Here is a 27,802-nt window from a genome sequence, read left to right as displayed (position 1 = left end):
GCAATAGTGAGCAGAATGCAGAATGATTACCGTCCACAAGGCAACCAGAAGAAGAGAATCCGGGAAGTAGTGTTTTGTGCGCATGGCGGCACTTTTTGTCGTCTAAATACAAACCTTACTTTATATTGTTTCAACAAAAAAAACAAGAAGAAATATCCACTCTCTGCAGCTTAACGGAATACAGGTAGGTGGAGTTTGCAAACCTGCGAGTCATGAAGTGATCGACGCTTAAACAACGACGTAACTGAAACGTCGCCTTCCAAATCATTCATTTCTCTTTCTGCATGCTAACATGCTAACATGCTAATATTTAGTTCATGATACTTCAGAATCAGATAGTTTCGCCTTAAGTAAGATTGTAGTGTCTTTTTGCCTGTAGCACGTGTAACATGGGGGGGGGGGGGGGGTGCATGCTTTTGTTATGTCAGTAAACAAAGGTTATTATTAATGCTTTGTATTGAAATGAAACCCTTTTAAAACAGTCCATTCACACATGACTCCACTTCCAGTTCTCTAACAAATGGAGGCGGATCTGTATGACGAGTTCGGAAATTACATCGGTCCAGAGCTGGACTCTGAAGACGATGATGATGACCTGGATGCAGAGGACAGAGATGTCGATGAGGTATTCCTCACAACCACTCAGCAAAAATGATTATCATGAATGTGTACCAAGTTTTATTCTGATGTCATATGTGCACACATGTCTCAGTAATAACTCTCTCTCTCTCTCTCTCTCTCTCTCTCTCTCTTGTGCAGGGTGATGATGACGATGATGATGAACCTGCTGATGCTGATGAAGATGTCCCGGGCATGGAGGTGGTCCTGCACGAGGACAAGAAGTACTATCCTACAGCAGAAGAGGTTTACGGTCCTGAAGTGGAAACTATCGTCCAAGAGGAAGACACACAACCTCTTACAGGTAATATGCAAGAACTGTATACCCTATATATATATATATATATATATGCAGATTTTCCATTAAAGTGCATTATTGTTTTTATATCATAATAGTGATTTATTACATGTAGCTCATGTGCTGTTAAGGTGAACACATAAACACTTGTTTCTCTTTCCTCTCCAGAGCCCATCATCAAGCCTGTGAAGAACAGGCAGTTCACTTTGATGGAGCAGGAGTTACCGGCCACTGTTTACGATATGGAGTAAGTCATCTGCGTATGTTTTATGTTTTGCCGTTTCATTGCCGAAAATGTCTGAAGCTACAAGTGTCAATCCTGGCTGGTTTTTATTCTATTTTCATCATCATGCACCAGAAAACTTTCTAATGAGCAATTAAAAAAACAAAACAAAAAACGAGAATCATTTCACACTCGGCATGAGAAAATTTGACTTAACAGATGCAGATCTGCATACATTGGCCATGCATTCCCAGATTTCAGGTTAATTCTGAGTTAGCAATTCTCCAGCCCCATTTTTATTTGTCTCATTTAGTTGTAACTTTAGAGTTGCCGGTGTGATGGCTCAAAAAAAGAAGCAAAGAGCAACTAAAATGTGGCTGTTGAAGACCTTTTGGTAAAAATATATATATATATATATATATATATATATATATATATTCTTTCGTCTTGAATTGTTTGGAATCAAGAGCAACAACAAGATTATAAAAAAACACATAACATGTACGATTCAAAATGTACTGAGAAGCAAATAGACATAGAAACCATAACTGTATAGCTGTTATGCACACCTGTTGTCTTGTTTTGTTGATCATTGTAAAAAAAATAGTGAACAATATGTTCTCACATGTAACATTTTTTTTATTTTTTATGCTGACCTTATTCTCAGTACTTACAAGACAGTCACATCTGTTTGCTGTCTGTCACTCAACGTGTGTTATTCTATCCTCACAGATTCCTTGCCGATCTGATGGACGGCTCTGAGCTGATCCGTAACGTCACCCTGTGTGGTCACCTTCACCATGGCAAGGTTAGAGTCTACCTTCTGGCTTCTTCCAGCTGCTTCTGTGACATTTCACCAGAAAAGCAAAAAAAAAAAAAGCCATATGTTCCTAAGTTGAAGAATTTAATAGGAGAGGAATGTATTTGCCAACATGGCTGCACTTTAGACTCAACAGTGACTCATGGGCATCTATTGCTTTTTTCTTTCTTTTTTTTCTTTACAGACCTGTTTTGTGGACTGCCTGATCGAGCAGACACATCCAGAGATCAGGAAGAGAGATGATGTGGATGTAAGTGTTGACTGTACAAAAACATCCAAGTTATTACACCAAATCTCTGAATATGACATCACAAATTTAAAAACATTTCTTTGACTTTTTTTCAGCTCCGGTACACAGACATCCTCTTCACAGAACAGGAGGTGAGTGGTTTGTTGGATCGTTGCCATAATGCTTACACACTTTTTTAACCGAAAGATTTCCACATATGAGAATGTGAAGGAACAGTAAACATAGAAATATAAGATCCTTAATAGAATACAGCTTTATTTAGACATTAAGGCAGTGAATACATTTTTAACAGAGCAGAGATCACATGGCCTTTAACAAATGAAACTTTTTTTCTTTTTTTAAATTATTATTATTTAACCTTTATTTTACCAGGCAGAATTGCTTGAGATCAAATGACCTCTTTTTCAAGCAAGGCCTGAACTTAAAAAACGATGAAGACTTAAGTTTCTTGTGCTGGAAAGATGATGTCTATCTTCTGCTTTCCTAGAGAGGAGTTGGCATCAAGAGTACGCCGGTCACAATGGTCCTGCCAGACTCCAGAGGAAAGTCTTACCTATTCAACATCATGGATACACCAGGTATTGTGTGTTGGCCTGATTCTTTGTCTTCTGGTTGTGTGTGCTTTTGTAGCATAGCACTAAGTCATGTCAAACCTTGCTCCCCTCTCTAAGGCCACGTGAACTTCTCAGACGAGGTCACATCGAGCATGCGGATCTCAGACGGCGTCGTCCTCTTCATTGACGCAGCAGAAGGCGTGAGTTGTTGTTTTTTTCCTGTTCCACATCTCCTCGTCCTGCACTCTTAACTGCGCACACGTCGTTGTTCCTCATCCTTCTGTATGACCTTGATTTTTTTTTTTTCCTTCCCCCCCTGCCCAGGTGATGCTGAACACTGAGCGTCTGATCAAACATGCAGTTCAGGAGCGTATGGCCATCACCATCTGCATCAACAAGGTGGACCGGCTCATTGTGGAGCTCAAGCTGCCTCCCACAGACGCTTATTATAAACTACGTCACATTGTGGATGAGGTCAATGGTTTGCTCAGGTAACACTGGAAGTCCATACCTTGCATCTACACGTAAATGCCATGTTTCATATTTGAGTGGAAAAATGTGAGGTTTCATGGAGAGCAGTCTCCGTTTTAAAGTGGGAGGAACATTTTCCTTTTAGCAGCCACGCTTACTTTTGCCTACGATGCCTGTTGACATTTTTTTTCTTCTTCCTCTCTGAAGCACATACTCCACAGACGAGAACTTCGTGGTCTCTCCTCTGCTTGGAAACGTCTGCTTCGCCAGCTCTCAGTACAGCATCTGTTTCACCTTGGGTTCCTTTGCAAAGATCTACTCGGACACCTACGGTAAGCTGACTCTTCGCAGCGTGGACTGGCTCATCCTGTTGTCGTCTCATTCTCAGAGGAGCAAGTTCAATACGTGACTAACTCTTCTTTGTCTGTGAAGGTGACATCAACTATAACGAGTTTGCTAAGAGGCTTTGGGGAGACATTTATTTCAACCCCAAAACGTGAGTCATAATTAGGATTTGAACAAGATGCTAATAATTCATGCTAAGCCATCCTCCTCTCCCATGACTTTGTTGTTTATTTGTCCTTTTTTCTTTTCTTCTACTCAGCCGCAAGTTCACAAAGAAAGCTCCCACCAGTAATTCTCAGCGCAGCTTTGTGGAGTTTGTCCTGGAGCCTCTCTACAAGATCCTCTCCCAGGTTGGACATGGCTACAATACAGTTCGCTTTTTTTCAATGTGCAACAAGACAACTCAGTAGCCTTGCCAGACAGAAGCAGTTATCTCTTTTTTTAAAATTGGTTTTTGGTTTGTAGGTGGTCGGGGATTGTGACACGTCTCTCCCAAGAGTTCTGGACGAGCTGGGGATCCACCTGAGCAAAGAGGAGCTGAAGCTGAACATCAGACCCTTACTGAGGCTCGTCTGTAACCGCTTCTTTGGCGAGTTCACTGGTATGACCGTTTTTTTTTCTACATCCTTTTTATTTTATTTTTACAACTGTTAACTATGTCACTGATACTTTAAAGCACTTTGATTTGATAAGGTATTAAAAAATCTAATGATAACAATACAGAGTCTCCAAGATGCACTTTATTGTCTTTGCTACTTTCTTGATTCTAACTGCTGATAAAACTAATTGAATAAAGAGAAGACATTACTAACACTTTGGTAAATATTTAAAGTTAAGCATTGATCTCTTCCCTGCAGGCTTTGTGGACATGTGTGTACAACACATACCGTCACCTCAAGAGGGAGCTAGGGCCAAGATAGAGCACACGTACACAGGAGGCCTGGACTCGGACCTTGGAGAGGCCATGGCAGAGTGTGACCCTGATGTGAGTGTCATGGAGGCAGATTGGAGTCTGCTGGTTGTTGGCCTCTGATTCGCAGATTTGTCAATATATCTGTTTCAGCTGTTCTCTCAAATGAGACTAACAGGGTTGTTTTAATTGGCTTGAATTAGGCGACAGGTTAAGTAAGCCAACTTAAGACGATGCTGGGCTTTAATCACACACATGTCCATGTGACATTTAGAAGTCTTGCTGCCTCTTCTTTAAGCCTGATTATTTAGCTTTCAGGAAGAAACGTTTCATTCCAGTGGTAAGACTTTCCTGCCCTAATTTCTGTCTTTCTCTCTCTTATCCCTCCTGCCTGCTCCCTTCATGATTCCTGCCCTCAGGGTCCTTTGATGTGCCACACCACTAAGATGTACAGCACAGAGGATGGGGTTCAGTTCCATGCGTTTGGCAGGGTGCTGAGCGGGACCATTCAGGCAGGCCAGCCCGTCAAGGTTTTAGGAGAAAACTACACCCTTGAAGATGAAGAGGACTCCCAGGTCTGCACTGTGGGCAGACTATGGATCAATGTAGCCAGGTATGCGGCAGGCCTTTTGGTTTCCAAAGTTTCTAGAGTCAGAAGTTAATCTTTGCATGTTTTAAATCTTTTCCATGCACTTTTTTTTTAGATACCAAATTGAAGTGAACAGAGTGCCTGCAGGCAACTGGGTCCTCATCGAAGGTTGTGACCAACCGATTGTCAAAACAGCAACGATCACAGAGCCACGAGGAAACGAGGAGGTGAGGCAGGAGGCACCAGAGGGGGCTTTAAAAGTGTTATACGAGAAGCAGTTAAGGTTTACAATTTGTTTTTGTTTTTTTACGTTCCCCTGACAGGCTCAGATTTTCAGACCTCTGAAGTTCAACACAGCTTCAGTCATAAAGATCGCAGTGGAGCCCGTCAACCCGTCAGAGCTCCCGAAGATGCTGGACGGACTGAGGAAGGTGAACAAGAGCTACCCGTCCCTCACCACAAAGGTAAGTTACAACACGAGTACAGTAGTGCTGCACAGCCAGACAAGACGTCTGTTAGTCTCTGGAAAACTATAAATATTGCAACTAGCAAGATAAATTATGCAAAGCTACAACTGTAGCTACTTAAATGATAAAAGTACGTTTTCCCATGAGCTTGTGTGTTCATCTTTCAGGTGGAGGAGTCTGGAGAGCACGTCATCTTGGGGACAGGAGAACTCTACCTGGACTGTGTCATGCACGACCTGCGCAAGATGTACTCCGAGATCGACATTAAAGTAATTACCCTCATTGCTGCTTCCTTCATTGCACAACATCTTGTGACTTCTTTTCCTGCAATGAAATCATTTTTTTCAGGGATTTATTTTGTAGTTTTGAATTGACCTGGAACCTGTAAAACAGCCGTTTCATATGATTATTTGAATTCAGTTGAATTCCACTCAACCCATTCGATATAAACATAAATTGATTGATTGATGAGTTTATTCTATGGTGGGTAACAGTTTTTATACGTACATGTTTTTACATTTTTAGCTGGTAGTGTTATACATCATTCGGCTTTGTAGAGGGACTGATACATTTAAAGGTAGTACTCGGGAGCTTTTTGGTCTTTTTTTTGTAATCATTTGTTCAACTTCCTCCACAGGTTGCTGACCCTGTTGTGACTTTCTGTGAAACAGTTGTGGAAACATCATCACTTAAGTGCTTTGCTGAAACACCAAACAAAAAGTGAGTATCAAACAGTTTTAAGGGTCTCATCCCTATATGTATATAAAAAACTTTAAAAAAAAGTCAAGCTCTCAGCTCAGTTTACTTTTACTAAAAGTTTTTGGATTTCTTGCATGAACTGTAAGTTTGATTTGAGTTTGTCTTGTTGGGGAGTTAAATTTATGCACAGTTTGAAGACATAACCGAGTCTTCCCTCTGGCTGAATGTCTCCTGAACCCAGAATAAGTGATTGACAGCTGTGTGATGTGATTGACAGGAACAAGATTACCATGATCGCAGAGCCGCTGGAGAAGGGGCTGGCTGAGGACATCGAGAACGAAGTCGTGCAGATCACGTGGAACAGGTACGATGCAGAAGATATGAGCGGCTCACTTGAACGAATAGAACTGTTAATTGATCGCCTAATGACCTGAAATAATATAATGGGCCATCCTTGTTTGACGCATGTGTAGGTGTTCCCTCATTATTCATTTTGAGAAGTGCGCAGCCTTATTAATTTCTCCATGTTTCAGAGTCATCGTTCATTCTCATTATTCTGCAGGTGTGCAGGGATGAGCAGCCATGTAAGACTACTGAAGGTTCTTTAATTAAATGCTGAGTTTGTAGGAAGTCTGGAGATATAGAAATGCCCAGGGATGAAATAATCATTGGTTATTAGATTTGTGGGTAATATTCCATTAAAATCCGAAGGTATGTCCTCCCAATCCTAAGGTGTGCACTCTCTAAAGTTTCTTAATTTTGTGATGGAAGTAACAGCTCTGTGCTGCAATGTGATAACACTTCTTTTAATCAGTCTTTTTAATATATATATATATTCATTTTAATTTTTTGTAACCATCATCTCCTCTACAAGTTTTTCAAACTGTCAGAGCTGCAGAGCGTGACGTTCAGTTTGAGTCAGACTGGATGACCTACTCTGACCTCTTCAGACGGATACTAGTGGTGGATTTCTGCTTCACCTTTTCTCTTGACGTATATAAAATATAGAAGCAATGTTCTTTACCTCCGACTCTTCATATAGAAATAGATGTTCAGGATTGAAGTGAAGGATGGCCTTCTGTACATTGTGTGCGTGTTCGTTAAAAACCCTCCTGAGTATATTGATCAGTCCACTCTCAGTAATTGAATCATGCACTAAAAGCATGCATGAATTTTCCCCGGCCCTGTGACGCGTCGAGCATGCCGTGAGTGTGTGTTTCGCTCCAGAATGGCTTCTTGTCCGCACTCGGCTCATCTGTCAGGCCATCTGGACCCAGCGGTGCCAGAGAAGTGACATACTTCACACACCATTAAGCTAAACCTTCGCTCCACTCCTCCTCTTCCATTAACCCCTGCGACCGCCCCCCCTCCCCTTCCATCGACCAATCTCCTTAATGTTCCAGCCGACATAATGTGCAGAAAAGTCCTTTCAACCAGTGGCTGCTCTGTTTCATCATGGCAGGAAGAAACTGGGAGAGTTCTTCCAGACGAAGTACGACTGGGATCTGCTGGCTGCCAGGTCCATCTGGGCTTTCGGACCCGACACCACAGGGCCGAACATCCTGGTAGACGACACCCTGCCCTCTGAGGTGAGTTTGGATCCAGCCTGTTACATTGATAACAGCCATGTAGGGATGACATGTACAAGTTGAACATTGGTTCTTATGGTTTTACTGAAACACAGATAAACTGCTGTTCCTAATTTCTTAGACTTTTTCTTTTTTAGACATTTTTAAATAATTATTTAAACAGTTTCTCTATAAAACATCAGGAAAAGTTCATTTCAACATCCTTTTGTTGAAAGTGGCTTCTTCATAATATGTTTTCAACGGCTCAAGCCCAAACAAAATATTCGTTTTACCGACACAAAACGGAGCTATACCTTACACATGCTTTCAAATGTTTGTGTTTTTTGCTTTATCAACAGCTTAGATTGACAAATAAATCGGATAATCACTTGGGCCTTGGTGCCACACATGTCTTTTGACTCAATAATTCAGATGAACTCTAATAACCTCCAAGTGGTGATATGTCAACACAGATTTAAATCATGTGCACATAAATTATAAAACATTTATGTTTGACATGACTTAATAGATTTAATCATCTCCCAAAATAATGTGTGAATCTAAACTCTTCGTCATGTGTAAGCCCGTTAATAACAGCACAGGTTGATCTGAGCTTTAGCCTGTGTGTAGGTGCACTAGCACCAAAGAATAACGGTTTCTCCTGGACTTCTTGTTTTTGTACCCTAATGTTAGATTGTTTTTTTTCCCCCCGCTGTAGGTTGACAAGGCACTGCTGGGCTCCGTCAAAGACAGCATCGTTCAGGGCTTCCAGTGGGGCACAAGGGAGGGACCTCTGTGTGACGAGCGTAAGTCCTCTTTTTTTATTTTTATTTCTCCTGAATCATGAAACCTTCTTGCTGGATTTTATCTGCATAGTTAAATGAATTCTTCCTGATCAGTGTTTCACCACCATAACTCAGTCGCTCTGCCTCCCTCAGCTATCCGGAACGTTAAGTTTAAGATCCTGGATGCGGTCATTGCTCAGGAGCCGCTCCACAGAGGAGGAGGCCAGGTCATCCCCACAGCCAGGAGAGTGGTGTACTCCGCTTTCCTCATGGTGAGACCCCCCCTCCTCCACCTACCCTCCCCCCCCCCAACTGCATCCTATTCTTCTCCCCATCTGCCATTAGCTCCTCCAGACTTTCTTTTCTTCCACACTTTCTGTAATGTTCCATTAACGTGATTACAGTTTGGGATTTTGCTGACGTGGGTTATTTTTAATCCTGATGTGATAACAGTCCTCTCTCTCGTTTTTTGGCTTCTGTCCTCGTCTTCTCTGGCTCTGTCACCGCTCTCGTCATAAATCCTGGGGTCAGATGTACATGGACAGGCCACACTGTATCTCCAGGCTTTTGTCCTCACACTAATGTTCGACTTTGTGTCGCAGGCCACTCCCAGGCTGATGGAGCCGTATTACTTTGTGGAGGTTCAGGCTCCAGCTGATTGTGTGTCAGCGGTCTACACAGTCCTGGCTCGGAGGAGGTTGGTATATTTGTAACATCAGCCCAGGCAAAATTGAACACAAAATTCCCCAACACTTGGATGACCTTAACATAAATTCAGCAGCTTTTTTTTTAAATTTAGAAATGCCTTCTTTTTTCTTTTTTCTTTTTTTTTAACTGTGACCCTGTGTTTGTCATCTATCAGGGGTCACGTCACCCAGGATGCACCTATTCCAGGCTCTCCTCTGTACACCATCAAGGCTTTCATCCCGGCTATCGACTCCTTCGGCTTTGAGACAGACCTGCGCACACACACACAGGGACAGGCCTTCGCTTTGTCTGTGTTCCACCACTGGCAGGTAAAAACTAGCCTCCTGTCCTTCTTACTACAGCCGGGTTTCCAATCCTAGTTAGTCTGATTTACAAAAGATCAGTAACAGAGGGAGAACTTCTGCACCCACCACCAATATTCAAACAATATGTACTGATCTCACGATTCCAATCGACCCTTTGATGTAAAATGCTGAATGCACATTTATTTTCTTTTGACCACTTGAAGCGTTTTTTACACTCTGTCACATTCACAAACAGATGACAGAAGCTGCTATGTAAAGTGTCCATCAGTATTAACCCTTTAATATCACATTTACACTCAGCCATCGCTGCTCCATGATGGCAAAAATAATCACCACAATTGTTTTGATTGATTTTGAGATAACGATTCATCATTGATTGTACAAACTGCATCACATGTATTTATCTAACTTTTGACACTTTATCATTCTGAACACTTATTTGAATAACAAAAAATATGTAATTTTATAAAATAATTTAAAGAATATTTAAAGAAAATTAACTGGATTTTTTGGGGGCGGCTAGTACTGAGTGGTTAGTGTGTGTGCGCCCCATATACAGAGGCTATAGTCCTCCAAGCGTGCGGCCCGGGTTTGAATCCGACCTGAGCTTGAGATCGAACCCTTGGACTCTGAACTGCAACTAATCATGATGCCAAAACTGACAAATACAAATGGATCATTTCTGATCAACTGTTACTATGTTAACTTGCATTCATCAGATTTCACGTCCACAAAACAGTGGCAGCTCGTGCAGCAGGGTGACCATCCTCGTGCACACGTCTGCCACTTCGGATGAGCAGCTCTTGATGGGGAGTGTTGAGTCATTAAGTTTTTAGTATAACATGGCCGTCTGAGCCATGTCTGACGTGTGTTGGTGTCGGCACTCTGCAGAGCTGTGTCAGGGAAAATTCACTCCACTTAGAACAGATGAATAGTTTACAGCAAAGTCAGTCGTCTGCAAGAAGAAACACTGCGAATATTTAATGTGTTTGATCCTCCTAACAGATTTGTTACCCCCTTGAGATGTAATACAAGTGTCCTACAAGAAATTAGACATGAATTATTTATTTACACACACTTGTCTCAACGCTGGCAGAAAGATACATTACAGTGATAAATCAGTCCTCTGGGAGGGAACTGAATAATGAAAATCATTGTTTATGCTCCATTCAAAGATTGGTCAAGCTTGTATGACTCCATTTTTTTACATTTATATATTTTTAAAGGGCGAGGAGTATATTAAAATGTGTAACTTGTCTTTTCATGGCCTTTTTAATGTTTAAATCACGTAACAGAATCTGTTTGGGACGTTAAACATTAAGAACAACAACAAATCGATTTCCCCTGAGGTTTATGACATTTTTCCATGTCAGCTGAAATAGGTCCCTTTTGACCTCCTGCCGTCAGATGTGTGATTTACTTCCATGTAGCAGTTTCTACATTCGCCTGAAGAGAGAAACGTACCCCCCCTCATCCTCTGTGGTCCGCCAACAGTCCCCTCCAGCTCTCCCTAATCCTTCTCTGGACTTGGACAGAAATCAGTCCTGCTTGGACATATCAATTCATCTACCCAAGGAAATAAAAACCCAACAAAGGGTCCCTGAACTTTTTTGTTTTCCTCATTAAACTCAAGAGGCCATAACGTCCTCCCTCATTAGTTTGATTATGCACTGCCAGTGTTGGCATGCTTACGGCAAGGCGTTGAGTTACTGTTGTTAGCAGCTCTCATCCATCTGTTGATTGGGCCTCAGCCACTCAATTGATTATTTTTTTCCCCTTTTCCTTCTGGTTTAATCCTTCTCTGAGGCTGGGAATGTCTTATGTAGTCCACTCCTGCCTACAGATTTCAGATTTCCTAACAAGTCCACTCCCACTCTTCCTGCACTCTTTTCTTTGACGTTGAATGCATCATATATGAAAGACAATGAGATCACTCAGTGAAGGTCAAACTATGAGCTGCTTAAGATAATGGATCTAGTGAATCATTTTAAAAGCCCGCGAACACATTCAGCTTCTTCTCACTGAACCTGCCAACATTACTCTGTTGCTACGATGGTCACAGGCTGAAGGAGTGAAAGCTTTGCACGCGGCTCTTTCCATCATCTTGATGGACGCACTCCTGACTCAGGAGCAACGGGACAGACCTGCAACCAAATCACATATTTAGTGAAAGGTCGTAGCCATTACTAGAAGTGTCCACTCAGTTTGTTGAAGCCCAAAATGTGTGACGTTTTTTTTTTTGAATGCTGTTCTTGAAATGTGTTTGGCTGGATACAAACAGTCACCACAGCTGTGGTTGGCTCCACCTCTTAGGGTTAACTAGTTTTAATATTTCCCATCAGATCGTCCCCGGTGACCCCCTGGACAAGAGTATTGTGATCAGACCTCTTGAGCCTCAGCCTGCTCCCCACCTGGCCCGAGAGTTCATGATCAAGACCCGCAGGCGCAAGGTGAGCCTTTTATCCACCTTTTTGTGTCCGCACAGATGTTGGTAAATGTCTCTTTCGTTAAGGCTGACGTGTTGTGTTGTTTTGTTTTGCAGGGACTGAGCGAGGACGTGAGCATCAGCAAGTTCTTCGACGATCCTATGTTGTTGGAGCTGGCCAAACAGGATGTGGTGCTAAACTACCCCATGTGAGACTGCAGACTGCAACTGAAGCCATCAGCTACATGTTCACCACTCAAATCCAAATTTGTCATCTGGGGTGTGAACGCAGAATCCATATTCCATACATTCAGATGACAGATGTTATTCTGAATCCAGTAAGGCGTCACAGTTTCTTTTACTGTCTTCTAATTGAAACCCTCCCAAATTACAATTTTAAAGAATCCGCAGTCAAGGCAAGGTCACCTGTATCATCCATTGGATTGATGGAAACCATGAAAATACTGCAACCTTTTGGAAAGGAGCATTATTTGTCAAATAATGCAATGGTTTTGTCATCACTCGTCTTTCTTTCTTGTGTTTTTTTTTGTCTTTTTATGTACAAATAATTGTGTTTTTTGTAGAATAAGAAAACTTTTTCGCTTTTTTTTAACATTGGATGTCATTTTTCTGGTGTTTGTCTTGAATAAATGAATTCTTTGTATTTCATGTAACATGTTAAATGATTCAGAACTCAAGTAGAACGTGGACACGCATCTTCCTCACATTGATCCTGCAGTTGAAGGCTTGTGTAGTTTAGATACAGATTGGTAAGGACTTGTGTTAAATGTGAGCGTTGCTGATAGTTTGACTGATCGCTGTGTCTGTCTGGGGTCGTGTGTGGGCACTGACTGATGGACAGACTGCGCGATAGTTGGAGGCAGGCGGGGAGAAACTAAAGGTTGGGGGTCGCATCGGAATAAAAAGAAGAGGGAGGAATGATAGTTTGTCAGAGATGACAGATGTCACTCGAGCAACAAAACTTACGCTGAAAAGTTAAAGTTTGCTCTCAATCTTTAAAGTGACACAAGAAATCTTTCAGGACATATAAGAGCGAAGAGAGAGAGGGTCCCTGCGGGGTGTTTTGTTCCAGGAGGACACAGGACAACATTTTGGAGTGTAACTCTCAGTAAAGACTGCATCCAAATGTGTTTTAAGTAAAAACCCTGAAAGTCAAGTAAAAAAGCCAAAAAAGTGACTCATTAGTTTGAGGCTTATCTTCTGGATATTTATTGTTGTAAGAATTAACCACCAAAAGACAATATGGTTGCATACGAAGGCGTCAAAACAGCCTGAGTCAGAGATAACACAATATGTGAGATTTAAAAAAAAAAAAAGTTGCCATTAACAACAGACAATAAGGTCTTCACATCAAATATTTGCTTGTAGCACTTAAATGTTAACATCTCTGGAAAGTCAATGTAACAGCTAAAGCAGCAAATCCTGTGGCAAAACAGAGCAAATCAAAAAAAAAAAATCAAAAACAGTCCCTACAAGTCAGGATCTGATGCATAATCTTCCACACAGACATGCAAAACAACCAAAAGAGACACTAGTGACCACAGAGAGGCTATTACAACAAACTAATTAAAAAACTGGAACAAAACGCTAAAAAAATTGTGACCCAAAAACTAAATTAAAAAAACAGTCGACAGCCCACAAATGACTCCAAATGAAGAAAAGGTGATGAGAAACAAAACAGGCAATACAACAAAATGGCATCTAACCATTGACAAATTGAAGAAAACAATACAAATCTATGTAATTCTGATAATCAACAACTGAAACAAGTCATGTTGACAAGAGAAAGGGAATGTTACTTAGACTTGACTTTCAAATGTATTTGTATTTTTTTGTCAGTAGTGTTCATAGAAGCAGAATGTAACTGAACTGTTAATGCTGATAGATCAGTTTTAGAGCATTTGTGTTGCTCTGAATGTAAACAGAGGTGTAACAATGAAGCTTGGGTTCACAACAAGATTGTAACCGACAGGATTAAAAGTCAACCACAGCCTCTGTGCTGTACTGTATACTGATGAGACCCTCAAACTTTCCGGTCGACAGGGGAGGACTGTTGCATCTTGAAGACATATAACTAACGGTCTGATGGGACTGTGGGGTCTCAGCGGCTCGGCTCCTCATAGGTCACTACTGACACTCTCCCAAACCGTCCTGGAGGTGTGGTAGATGGCAGGCGCTAACAAAATTGGAAAGAAAGAGTCAAATATGGCATGGGCTGCTTTGACATTTGGAGTGAATGTCAATCCTCTCCAGCACCGCCAGCTTCTCTTTTTTTTTTCAGCAGATGTGGGTAGATGGTGATGGAGGGGATCTGTGCCCTTTATAAACGCTTGGGGGAAGGAGGAGTGAAGAGATTGAGCAACAGTCAAGGAAGTGCAGAATGTAATGATGACACTTTTTTACGGTATCGGAATGCAGGTGCTCTCAGGGGTTTGTGTCCCCTCACCTCTGCCTCCGTCCAAACGTGCACCCAAACGACAAAGCTTCCAACACTGTACCCTTGCGCTGGCGTGAGCCGGGGTCGTGCCTTGCCCCAGGTGCTGAGACGGATGGCAGCGGTTCTTTCCAGTCTGAACAAAAGGCCCCAGAGCGATCATAACAATCTGTGGTCCCTGTGCTAAATATAGACAGGAGGCTTAGTAAACGGCCGGCTTGGGGCGCTCTTCTTCTGTAAATCAGGTCTTTTTTTTTTTTCTTTTTCCTGTCCACCCCCGCCTCCTGACCTCACCTGTCACCTTTCTCCTTCGCTCTTTCCTCTTCTTCTTCTTCTTCTTCACGTCCTGTCTCTCTGCACAGACGCACCACTCTGTCATGTGTCTGTGACTCAATCACACTTGTCTGTTCCTGCTAACATCACAAGGAGAACTTCGCTCACAGAACATCAGGCCTAAGGTTGGAAGCTACAGGCACAGAGAGTTCAATCAGCACTGCTTATATTGAAGCCGTGGCCAGATTTATAAATCGGTGATAAATCACCACTGATTGATGATGATGAAGGTTGAGCCAGAGTCAAAACATTACCATGAGTCCAAAACTCAGTTTGGTGATATAACATTTCTTATTTGAAACTTGGATACACAAAACAGCCAAAATGAAGAGAGAGAAACTGCCACAAAGACGCCAGAAGTATGGAATGACCAGTCAAGTTTCGCCATGGATACACAGCAAATAAATAAAGGAAAATGCTACGCAACTTTTTGCAAAGTTGCTTAAATTGAGAAACTCCCCCCAAAAAAATCCCCTTAAAATGTCACCAGACCTGAGACAAGACGAGTACAAAGAGATGCAAAATGAATATATTGGCATGACAAAATGACCCAAAAATATTCAACAAGATCACAAATATCTGCACAATCTAAAGACACAAAATTGGTACAAAGTGATGCAATTGCCATTAATGATGGAAAAACTACCACAAATCCCACTGAATAAATGTCATGACGTCTCAAAAGAGAAGCAGAGCAATCCCCAAAGGACAAAAAAACAACTCAAAGACAAGGAACTAACATAAACCGTGCGGCTGCCTCTGTCTTGGTTTCTTGTTCGTTGATGGTAGGAGTAGAAGCCATGTTTCTTACAATATGAATTTAGTTGACTCTCATATATTAGACTGAAAAAACGTCACTAAATAACGTTCACATATACTGTACATAATCACACTACATATTATTCTATCCAGCCTTTACCTCAGAGCAACATACATGTTCTAAAACACAGGAGGGCGCCATCACAGCCCTGCAGGGTCAGTGACAATTTGAGGTCCGGCAAGGTCAGTGCTGAAAGCAGACTCACAAAATAAACCACAACCACATGACTGTGTGACTCCTGCACCCCTAGGGCCCCACAAGGAGCAACAATACTGAATCACTCTGCAATCACAGAGGTCAGTCCGTTTCAGAGTTATACGCTCATAGACTGATGGAGGCTGCACATGCACAGGGGCAGGGGGCCTGAGAGAGAGAGAGAGAGAGAGAGAGAGAGATAGAGAGAGAGAGAGAGGGGAGCTGCAGAGGAGGTGGAGGAAATGGTCAGCAACATTGCTTCGGCCCCAATCAATCTGCAAAATGAAAGTAATTCACTTTTTTTTTTAATTTGCACAATCAGCCGGGTATGTTTCCTTTCGCAGGCTTCCTCTAAAGCAGAATTTCACAAACACATGCTCCAAACAAACAGCAGCGCCTTGGAGTGATCCTATGTGCAGTATTTCTCTGCAGGAGGCCATTTTTTCCATGAATGGAATCAAAAACTAAATCAAATCGGCGTGTGATTCAGTCTTTCATTGGAATATGTTCTCTGGCCTGGTGGCAGAATCCTGCTCAAAATGTGTTACTTTCCATCCAGTGAGGCTAAACTCATCAAATACGCCATTTAACAAAACTCTGTGGGCTCCAAAAGAACAATACAAGTCCTAGTAGTAGGTTGATGTTTGGGGGGGGGGGCAACAAAAACGAAAGCAGACTATAACAGATTAGTTGTAACTTTTTATTTCAGTTGTTTTTTTGTTTTTTTAGCTGCGCTTTAACCAATTATGCTTTTCCTATAATTTAACGTATTTCCTTTCGGTCCTGTTTTCCTTCATTAAAGGTGCATAGCTTTCTGAATTGTCTGTTTTCTTTGTATAAGAGTATATTGACTGTTAAAACATTGCCATGAAATGCAGCAAAATTGTTTGCATATTGGGCGTGTAGCAGATTAGTCCCCTCATAATATTAACAAGACTGTAGGAACCCTTCATTTGAAGCATATAGCCTCCAATGCTGGTCCATCTAATTGAATGGTGTGCCACATTCAAATCTAATTATATGATTATACCGTAATTAGCAGACAAAGCCGGGTTTTAAATCTGAGAGAGGCGGCACAATGCAAGCAAACAAACGCTGAGTACATTTTTCGGTTTCAAATCGCTCTTTCGCCAGAGAGCATATTTGTGGACCCGAGATGTGTGACCTGCCGGGCGCGCGCACTGTCAGTGACGCGTGCGCGCGGAATCCAGCGTCGGTGCTTCCCAGCTAAGACGGGTCGCCGAGCTTTCAGGGAATCCAGCTGTCACTCAGCGAGAGCCTGGTGTCAGATCGTATGGCGGAAATCCCGGTGCTGATAAATACGAGACCCACGACCAAGCTGCATGACGGAGGACCTCCAGTGATCAACAGATCCAAAGAACTCCGCTGTTCACTCCTGCGAAGAAGAGGAGGCAAATGAACGAGCCCAAAGACAATACCGGAGACAACCGGCACATGTGAGCATCTGACATATTTTTTTTTTTTTTTTTTAGCAGATTCCCCAAGCCAGTCACAGAGAAATGAACAAACTAGCTGTCAGGATTTGGAGGTAATCAGTCGATGTTAGTGTTACAGGAAGCGGAGAAGGTTCATCTCGTGCCAAAATGACCAGACTATTGTCTAGCATCGCTGTAACGGAACGGGCCCGCAGGAATCTTGGCACCGGTTTTACGCAGCAGACAACATAGTTTGATCGACGTTTCTCGACCGAAGGCAGAGGCAGTGAGGCTGACATGGACAAAGAAAGCTTCCACGTCTCTTAGTGATGCTTTGAGATCAAAAATCAAAACACATCAGTCAAGCAACGCGGCTGGCTCCTGGAGCTGATCCTTAACGCCGGGATTCAAGTTTGGACCTCACCAAGTCCAACACGACCTTCCCATCGCGAAACACAGGATCATCTTCCATCTTAAAGCATCTTCACAGACTCGCAGAGCGGTAAGAATCTTTGATCCTCTAGTTCCCAATGTTGTAATGATATTTCTTTCCACCTTTGTTGTTCATGTGGCCAATTTGTAACCCATTTGAAGCCTGGGTCAGAGTGAACATCGCGACCCATGGACGCGTCATTTGGCACCATAACGCACAGACAATGGTTGTATCTTTAGGCTTAAAATTGTGCCAGTGTGCGTCTTTTTTTAAAATCTCATTTGATTTTCATTTAATTGCATGTGTAACTCGGTGGGAAAGGCCAAGCTGGCAGCAACAAGAGAGCAACTTCACTATACAAACACGCTTTTGTAATGCATCCGGCGCGTCTAATTGACATAAGTTGTTAATTTGCACTCATTATGCCCACCCATCAGCTTCCAATCACTGGCGTTTTCGACTTGAAAAAGCACATTTTCAGACTAAGCCCATATTTTCTCATACATTCTCGTAACAAATCATTTCAACAGGAAGGTGGTGTAAGGGGCGGTGCAGGGAATCTCCTCGGAATCTGGTTATGTCCAGCAGGAGCTGCTCATATTAATGGGCGCATGCTGACTTTTAATCACTTCATTGATAAAATGTTTAAATCATTTCATAATGCTCATATTTGACAGGCGTTTGAATACTTTGTTGTTTTTAGTTTCAGATTCTTTTTGTTTTTACACATTTGTGTCACACATTGCTGTCATACGGCACACAGGCTCATATGATTACAATCTAAAGGGTTGAATTATTTAAAAAGGGAGCACATGTGTGCTTATGAAAGGAGAAGTGTTTATAATAAGGAAAACAAATGTGTATTTAATTTAATAAAATATTGAACAACAACAGTATTCGAACAACAGCCATTTCAGGTTTAAATAGCAGCACAGTTAGTCAATATAATGTTTAATTTAAGCTTTGGATGGACATTTCTGCATTTCATTTAAGCACAGTTATACCTTTACCCAACATCCTCAAGTTCTAACAGCCTTTTCCCTCTCTTACAAACAACGCAATGTGCTAACTATTGAGTTCTTGTGACAGCACCTTAAGACTCATAAATAACCCTGATTCTGTTTGTGATTATTTCATCATTTCTGAAGTCAATTTCCGAGTATGAAAAGAACACACTCACACCTCTCAGAGCGCTTAACCTGTACCGGACATTTTTCATCGTGATGAGAAACCTTTTTTATTGTGCCGACTGCCTTTGAAATGTGCCACATTGCTATCTGTGTGGAAGCATTTGTCAATGCCAGTGAAGCAATGGTTCAAATATGAGGCACAGTAATGAGTTTCTCCCCTGTGCTCCTGAAAATCCTCACTATATGTAAAAGCATTGTGATGGATTGGGATGTTGCCAACACAAAGAGCTTAGTGCCTTCTATTTAACGTATGGATGCGATGCATTTATACAGAATTTATTCTTTGGTGAGTTGCCAGCAGAAGCATATCTGCCTCCATTTGCCTTCCATTCCTTTTTTTATTTCCTACTGTAAGTGCGTTTTTGGCATTTCATAGCCCTGCATGTAGAATTCATTAAAATGTTCTGTATGTGACATTAGTCCAGTCCATCTTATAGCTGGGGGCTTGTTACCCCTAACTCCCCCAAGAGACCATTATTTTGTTCTGAGAGAATTGAAGGAAGAACTTATACCAATGTAGGAGGAGAGGAAGTGGACCCTTGTGAGGGAGAGCGATGAGCAGCAGATTCTGTGAGGCAGCGAGGAAATGCCCCTTCACCTCACGACCAATGTGCTCCTGTCCTCTTCTCATTTAAAATATACAGCCTGTTCTGCACCGACAGAGACACTGCAAAAATACAAGAATCCTCCTGAGTTGGCAGATATGAGTGATAAATTGTGCATGGTTGTTTATTTAATGATCAGAGGACGTCCCAGAAAAGTCTGAGAAATGTCACATAGCCTCTCAGCTGGCTGGGAAGTTGATTAATGACACATCCAATATTATATAAAATGTGGCATCAGTGTTTCCCCAGTGATCCAGAAAGGGTCCATCCAAGAAAAGGCTCCAAAAAAAAAGACTCTTTGCAAAAATTAAAAGCAACACTGAGAAGGCAGCTCTCCATATGAGGCCAAGAGTCGTTCTCATGTTCAGATGTTGGACTTTTCAGAAAGCACGCTGTAAACATATCATTAAGAACACATATTAAAGACGTCTATCTGATACAGAGAGGCCTTAAAAAAAGAAAGAAGCAGCAGTGTTGACAGAAGAATTATTGACTTTAAGATAAAATATTTATTATCAGACACATGTTCTATAACAATAATCCATCATGTTCAATATCTGCATCGAAACAAGTCAAACAAACGTTTTACAATAAAAAAGAAAATACTTACACATCAAGACAAAAGGTCCACTATTTGTAATTTTTCACTATTAAAATTATGATTTTTACAACTGTTTGATTATTATAAATATCATTTATCCTTTGCGGTATTCAAATGTAGACGTGATTTTAAATATTGTGCAGTTTAATGTCATTGTTCACCTTTTTTTCTCAAATTTATTGAGTGTTTTTTTTTTCTTTTTTTCCTTTTGAAAGTATCCACATCTGATAAATAAATGTAGTCACAAAACTGAACACAAAAGCGATATTTGTATATTGTGTTATATACATGATGTATGCTGGAATACAGATAATTTCACATCGTGGGGGAATGGAGTTTCTTTTCAGCTTTATAATACATAAGCCTTAAATAACTGCTATTAAACTCGTCATGCTTTATGATAGATTGATAATCAATATGCCGTATATTGTAGATTTTAGTGTTCTCTTCCTCTTTAATTTTTCATTTTTAATCTGCAGACTTACTCTGGGTGGGGGGTCGTAATCAATAACAGTGTATTAAATTCGAAATGCAGTATGTCTGTTGGCAGCCTTTCCCAAACCTTCTTAGGACCCACTACATGAAGCATCATGGTTTCGGCTTACATTTAACGACATATTTATCAAATGTGCTGGGTGCTGGATTGTTATCGCCACATGTGCACATGTTTAGTTTCACTTCAAACTGCACTCTTTTTTCTTCACTTGTCTAGATAACATCAGAAATAAAGCACAGGCAGATGTACATGATACAGAAACGTGCAGCATCAGTCAGACTTGCTGGTTTTGAATCCTAAATTGCCTCATTTCCACCATAAAAAAACCCCCTTTAATCTCTAAATACCACCAGAACATTATGTGTTCAAAATTCCCCACCTTTATGCTATTATTTAAATGTTTTTTTATGTTAATGACCTGCAATTAAATCAGCTGTTTTCAATTATGGTAGTTGTCAAATGAAATGTCTGCAGGTTGTGTTTAAGTCAATTACATGCTTTACACGCAGCTATTTTGAATAATTTCCAGTAATTTACTTCCTGTTTTTCCCAATTCTTCCTTCAGAATGTGTGATGTGGAGCCAGTACAGTAAGAGGTAAATTTTATGCTTTTAGCCACTACACATTCCCACTTGTATATACGGTGCAGGTGTTTTGCAGCTCAGAACATGTAATGCTACACTACGTGTATCTCAAAGAAAGTGAGTGTTTGGTGTGTGTGGTGTTGTGGATGAGATAAGGAATATGTTGGAGGTGCTGCAGCCTCTCCTCACTGGCTTTGTGCAACATAAAATATCAAGGTATTATGTCTATATCTTGTTTAGTAGATGTGAGCCCACTGCCAGCCTTAATCCTCGGAGTGCAGTGCACAGAGGGAAATCGGCATCTTTATGCCTGCCAACTAGTCTGGATTCCCTCTGCGTGACACTCTGCGCCGCGGTGTTTTCTGGTTGCCAGTTCTTGTAAACGACCTTAAAGTAAAGAGAAGAGAGGAGGAGGTGGGGGAGGCACTGACTTTGTAATTACCAGGTGATTAGGATTGTCAGAGGCCATCAGACGCACCCACTTTAACCGTCCTATATGTGCAAATTTCCCCTTATTTAAAGTTGGCTTCAGCTGCTCTAATGGGGCTGTTTTAAAAGTACAGTATGGATGTCATTTCTGAGCTTTTAAGGGAAAGAGCAAAATGCAATTTTCTGGAAGAGTAGTCAGATTGAATGAATATGTTATAAAATAATTGATGAAGCCATCGAGATGTTCCTTTGTGTCTTTAGACTGAATTGTAATTAAACTGTCATTACATTTGGAAATGATGAGCTTCATGCTGTGAGCTGCAATTGATTGAGAGTTTGACCTTCATTTATTACATTGAATTAGTCAGCTGATGTATCTGGTCTAGGCCAGATGATAGTAGTCTTTAGTGTGCGTTTGGAGAGTACAGCTGAGGAGCCAAAGCGGCTGATATTTTAGGGGAGACTCTGATTATTCTGGCGAGCAGGGGGAGGGTTGTGTCGTGCTCTGTGACTCAGGATGACTCCTCTGGAAAACGAGCCCTGCAGTCGGCCCTGACCCTTTATGAACAACCATGTTTCAGTTGTGTCGGTGCACGTGTCGCGTGGAGGCTGCAGCAGTTCACTGAATCTGTAAAAGGCAAAAAACGGAAAGAAAATCTTTCATTTTGCAGCAACATAAGGAAACTGACCATCATGATTGATGTCATCCATTCAAAATGATTGCAGCATGTTCATGATGCACGCTGCAACAGAGTGCAGGATGCTTCATATCCTCCTGTTGAAGGCAGAGTTAGCCATAAGAGCACAAACTGACTGCGATGATAACCATTGCACTCAACCAAATTGTACCAAACAATTAGCCTATCAATTGATTGGTATGTGTAGCTAGTTGATTAAACATTCAAACTTTTTATTCAAGCAAAAATGCAAAATATTTTCCAGATTCAGCTCCTAATAATTTGCTGCTTTTATGTCAGTATTAATGACATTTAGATTTTTGGATTTTTGGTTGAACAAACAATCAATTTAAAGACCCCACCTTAGGCCCTAACTTTACTTTTAACCATTCTCTTTTTTATAAATAAAAAAATGTAATGATAATATGATAATAGAACAACTGTTAGAATAAGATCAGACTTGGGTCTTTATCCAAGATGGCGACGTGCGCAGATAAGCACAGGCTCGCTCTTTTTTATTTTTTATTTTTTTTTTGGGGGGGGGGGGGGGGGCGTTTCTGCGTTTTTTCAGTAACTAACCCAAGTTACGGTGCATTCAGAGTAAACAAATTTACCTTGATGAAATACTTTGAAACTATTTTTTTCCTCTATATAACGGGGAGGGCTTCAAAAAAAAGATGCTTTTTCATTATGGAGAAATGATTTACCTGCATTGACCAACAAAAGTGACTTCCCCTGAGTTTCCCAGAGCTCAAAGTGATAAATGATGTACTGTTTTAATTTTTGTCTGACCAACAGTCAAACAAACAGTAAAGTATAAATGATTCATGATAACATGAAACAGAGAAAGGCAATGCATTCCCAGCTGAGGGAGGTGGAAGTAACGGGGAAATGGGAAATGAAACGTAAGAGAGAAAGATGGAGGCGGACGGAGAGAACCCCGCTGAGTGTGGATGAAATCAAATGTCACTTCAGCCCAGCCTGGACTCATGAAGAGATACGGGCAGTCTGGCATGTGAAAGTAGTCGTGAGGCTCCTTCCCACCGGGAATGTCACTATAACAAACTGGGATCAGCTCAGACATACACACTGAGAGCCTGGTAATACACACACACACACACACACACACACACACACACACACACACACACACACACACACACACACACACACACACACACACACACACACACTCACACAGAGATCCGGATGGAGATGTTTACGCTCCAGTCAGTGTTGAACATGCATATTCAAACTGATACGTCAGACTCATGAATCTGTGCTTGCACATTTACATATGAGCCCGGCTGTCGTGGTCCGGGCCGTGATGCGGACTGACAGGTCTTATGCCACTTCCCTCTGGTCACCAGGGGGGCGGAGCCACAACGTGACAGGAGCGAAGGCCGAGAGCTGCCTTTCATTCACTGCAATGACACAACCTTTCTGTAAGTTTTTTAGTCACATTCGTGCGCCTAGGCATGGCGAGGTAACGTGAAGGCTTCTAGCTGACTGTGCGCTCATATGACTCATACCTGTTGTTTGACTTTCTCTGCGCTCACTCTGCTGCTTCTTGTGTTGTCAGAGCAGGTTAAGTGTGTTGCTTACTTAGATTAATTCAAAATAGCAGTTTGGCATTACCAACCAACAGCCCAAATGTTTTCAGTAAGCCATCATGCATGTCAAAGGAGATCATTAAATCATATTCTCATAAATAATGCCCAGAACTTATTCATGTTTTTAAATAGATAATGGCGATACATTCTTACCCCAATGAAATGTTTCAACAGTATTAAAACATCGATTCCTTAACCTGATGCCATAAAGATGTAGCAAAATTTACACCATCGTTTAGTAGAGTTTAGTAGACTAGAAGTTAGAAAGTATTCCATAGAAACCAAGAAATTGAATGTACATGGGAAAATCATCTGTTTTAAAAAACAAAGCCCAAAATCATCTGATTCAAGGTATATTATCACGGCAACATAAACCGCTATCAAAACTGCTAGCTCAGTGAAAGCTTTATTATTCAGAGTTTCGAGTTAGAAAGGCTTAAGGCTTAAATAGTCATTGAAGAGACGTCTGCAGATTTTTTAGAACATTTTATGAGAAGCACTTATGTGTCTACTTATTCAGGTAACTGCAGTGATGTTTAAAGATCAGGCAAACTCGCATGTGTTTTGTTGTGTGGTTGTATGTCACCCTGTGAAACTCTATCAACATCGGTGCAGTGAAGGAGGCCGCAGAGATTTCATTAAACACACAGAGTCAGCTTCATTATCTGAACAAACACACACACACACACACACACACACACACACACACACACACACACAGGAGAGATCAGCAGAGCGCCGCTCACACTGTGGAGCTTCTACTAGAATCCATAAGGGGATCTGTGCGACAGTGCTGCACACAGCAGAGGGAGCGCGTTGATCTGGCCACGAGCGCTCACGCCTGATTGGCCCAGCTGGGGTTAGCCATGGTTGGGCGATGTCCCCCTCACTCTCTGTCACCGGCAGAGCTAAGCAGAGCAGCCAGGTTCACGGACCGCGGACGACACCCTGTCACCACCGCCTTTGCCTGGCACACTCGACCACACACTGGGGCAGGAACACACACACCCAAACACACACACATTCACACAGATACACAGAAATGTGAAGAAAGCTGGACTGAGAGTAAGAAAGGACAAGAACAAGGGGGGGGGGGGGTCACGTGAAATGTAATTCTGCATAGAAGACATTTTTTCTTTTTTCTTTTTGCTGTGATTCACCATAACCAAATTCTCATATTACTCCCATTTCATCAGTGCTGTGTCATCTCCACAGACCCTCTAACCTCCCCCCTCCCCCTCCCTGGCCATATTGAAAAAGGTCACAACCTCCATTACTGGAGCACAGAGCTAATTATTTTGCTCATAATGGATGCTAACAACATACAATGTTGTTGTCTCTATTAAAGCATTTTTTATTGTACAAATATTATGAGTCATGTGAGCATGCATACCAGCAGCCTGGCCCCTCTCTTAAATGTGTGCTGTGTTTATGTTTCCCCATGGGAACCTGCAGAGCAGTGGCCCCTTTAAATGTCTTACAGAATAATTTCACTCAATTGAGCAAATACAAGGGTCGACACTAATAAAACTCTACAGAGAGACAAGCGAGCACATGACTATTTTTAGCCTCTGTTGCATATACAACATATTTCTGCAGACACCATGATGCTCTGGGGTCGTGTTTATACAGTCTCCTATTAAACTTCACAACTCACAATGGATGTAACTGGAGTTTTACTGGAGGAAATTAACATAGAAGGTTCTGGAGAGATTTTCCAAGCAAAGTATGGGTCAAGGTTTCCTTCTAATTTTTTTTTAGGTGTTATGGTCTCAAATGACAGATCATTTTCTGATATTTTTTTGATATCTTATGGACCGTGTGGTGGTTTATTATTCACAGTTAGCCTGACAGCTATGTGGTAATCAATCCGTTTCAGTGGTTTTTCATGCAGGGATTCATTCAGAGTTCAGCTTTGCAAAGATGAGGATGTGTTCAATGGACAAAATAAACACAAGATCATCAAAGAAATAACAGACCGATTAGTTAATGTGGAAAACAACCTTTGTAGTTTACCACTGAAACACAGACTGAAAGTTCCCTTGCTAAAATAGATGTCTCTTATCTTAAAAGTACAAAATAACTCAATATGGAGCAAGAGTTACATTAATAATTCAAGAAATATGTAGCGGCAGAATAAGAAAAACTCAGCAAATAGGAATAATATCTTAATAAAAGTTTTTTAAAAAATCCTTAATTGTTTGATGAAATATTTCATAGTAAGATAAGATGAATGTATATACAGATGTTGGGTTACTTTCCTTGCTGGTGCTTCACTACCAGTGAATCGAGGAATTCCTCAACAAACAACCTGTCAGCATCCTCTTGACTCCATATTTTTTTGGGGGGCAACAAAATACCAAGTCAGTGACTCCCATATTTGTTCCTGTCTTGTTACATCACCAACACGTGATGTGTCTCCCAGGACAGCGCAATCCTGTCCTTTCCTCTCTGTCTCTTCTCCTGGAGTCATATTTAAACAAAGTAACATTCATACACGAGTGGGTTTCCATGGCCACAAGGCCTCAGGATTATCTGAGCCATAGCCCACCATGGTGTGATCGGGAGGAAAAAGCCCAAAGGCTCACACAGATGCTCTCGTGCTACTTGTGTAGCCTTGATGATAGCCTCACAGACTAACACTTTGAGACTCTACATCTAAAACACACAAAATAGGGAGGAAAAAAATGGACTTGACAAAAGTGCTTAAGGCTCGACTCTAAATAGCTCTGTGTTCTGTTTCTTTCTCTCTGTTTATTATTGGTTTGGGCCTCGGCTACACAGGAACGTGTTGTAGTGAAGAGTCGAGGGAAGGGAGTGTTTCTGCCAAAGAAGCCTCAAACCAAGACCGTTTACATAAAGATTACATAAAGATCGTGTTTGTTCTGGGAATGATAATGACTTAGTGATTGTATGTGCAGGCCGTAGGGGAGAGCAGCAGCAGCAGCTTCCCTGGCTGGTACACTGCGATTGTCTCTGGATCTCATCACTGCTATTGACTCTGGTATGGAGCAGGAGCGGAGGAGCATTTTAGACGCCTCACCGCCAGCGACCCTCTCTGTGAGTGGACACACACACATTTCCCCCTGAGATCAGCAAACCTGTCTTAACACACTTACCCTGAAGATGTATTCTTTCACTGAATACAATCCTCGTAATTTCAGATATGGCCACTCTCATTGTTATCGGGACATAAGCAATTGTGGTGTGTTACAGTAAACACAGATTAGCTACTTTGTCAGAAAACAACACAAGATTACCACAATGTGATTTCATATTGACTACAAGTACTTTCCCAAAGTAGAACACAGTTAATAAAAGAAAAGGTTAGAGTTGGATTGATGCAAGCTCCCTCTGTAGGCCATCGTACAGCTCACTGTAAGGGCTTTTTCTTTGTGTTCAGCTACTCCTTTTTAAAAGTAATACATAAATACAACTTACAAAAACAGAAGGCAAACATCTCCATTGTCTAACTTTTGTTCAATGTGCATTTCAGCCAGACAGCTCAAGTTTTAGGTGTTGCTGGAGCAGCAGAACATTGTTTGTATTAACTGTCTAGGGAGTTCCAATCTCATCACTCTTCACACGTTTGTTTTACATGCAGAATTTATGCAGTGTGAGGAGATAAAACGTTCGGCTGCAGGTGGATGCTGTGGTTGTGGTTGGGCTGATCGTGGCTGGTGCTCACCGCGGTCACAAATGCATTGCTTTTCTTGCAAATCTTTCCCAATATATAAGCCAAATCAAGATTTGCAACTTGCAACACTTTATTACGTGTTTCAGACACATTGTGGTGCTATTTTTACATTAGCATTAGCATATCAAATTAACATCAGTAGTTATGCAGCTCTGACACACACACACACAGAATTATTAGAACACAGTAAGGCTTCGAAAAAT

At 41.5% G+C, this 27,802-nt stretch overlaps 2 protein-coding genes across 3 annotated transcripts in view; both read left to right on the top strand.

Moving 5' to 3' along the window:
- The first annotated feature begins 39 nt into the window (after positions 1-39).
- On the top strand, positions 40-12,704 carry eftud2 (elongation factor Tu GTP binding domain containing 2). Its single transcript, XM_020632664.3, has 28 exons — positions 40-184; positions 510-625; positions 760-922; positions 1,085-1,163; positions 1,872-1,947; positions 2,144-2,209; positions 2,305-2,340; positions 2,697-2,787; positions 2,881-2,963; positions 3,088-3,254; positions 3,442-3,566; positions 3,667-3,730; positions 3,839-3,929; positions 4,045-4,180; positions 4,437-4,564; positions 4,909-5,102; positions 5,194-5,305; positions 5,402-5,542; positions 5,713-5,814; positions 6,183-6,265; positions 6,522-6,608; positions 7,707-7,833; positions 8,531-8,618; positions 8,751-8,869; positions 9,200-9,294; positions 9,460-9,613; positions 11,953-12,060; positions 12,153-12,704. The coding sequence occupies exons 2-28, from the start codon at positions 521-523 to the stop codon at positions 12,246-12,248; spliced, it is 2,916 nt and encodes a 971-aa protein (XP_020488320.2). The 5' UTR covers positions 40-184; positions 510-520; the 3' UTR covers positions 12,249-12,704.
- A 3,651-nt stretch (positions 12,705-16,355) lies between these two features.
- gjc1 (gap junction protein gamma 1) overlaps positions 16,356-27,802 on the top strand; it is a 39,556-nt gene continuing 28,109 nt past the window's right edge. Inside the window, exons 1-2 of one of the 2 annotated variants that reach the window (XM_065964336.1) lie at positions 16,356-17,776; positions 21,165-21,195. The gene's annotated coding sequence lies outside the window, so the exon portion shown is untranslated. The remainder of the gene's footprint in view (positions 17,777-21,164; positions 21,196-27,802) is intronic. The other variant, XM_020632607.3, reaches the window with a different exon arrangement.

The sequence above is a fragment of the Labrus bergylta genome, chromosome 16 (assembly GCF_963930695.1).
Source record: "Labrus bergylta chromosome 16, fLabBer1.1, whole genome shotgun sequence".
Lineage (NCBI taxonomy): Eukaryota > Metazoa > Chordata > Actinopteri > Labriformes > Labridae > Labrus > Labrus bergylta.
This window is presented reverse-complemented; position numbering and strand designations above follow the sequence as displayed.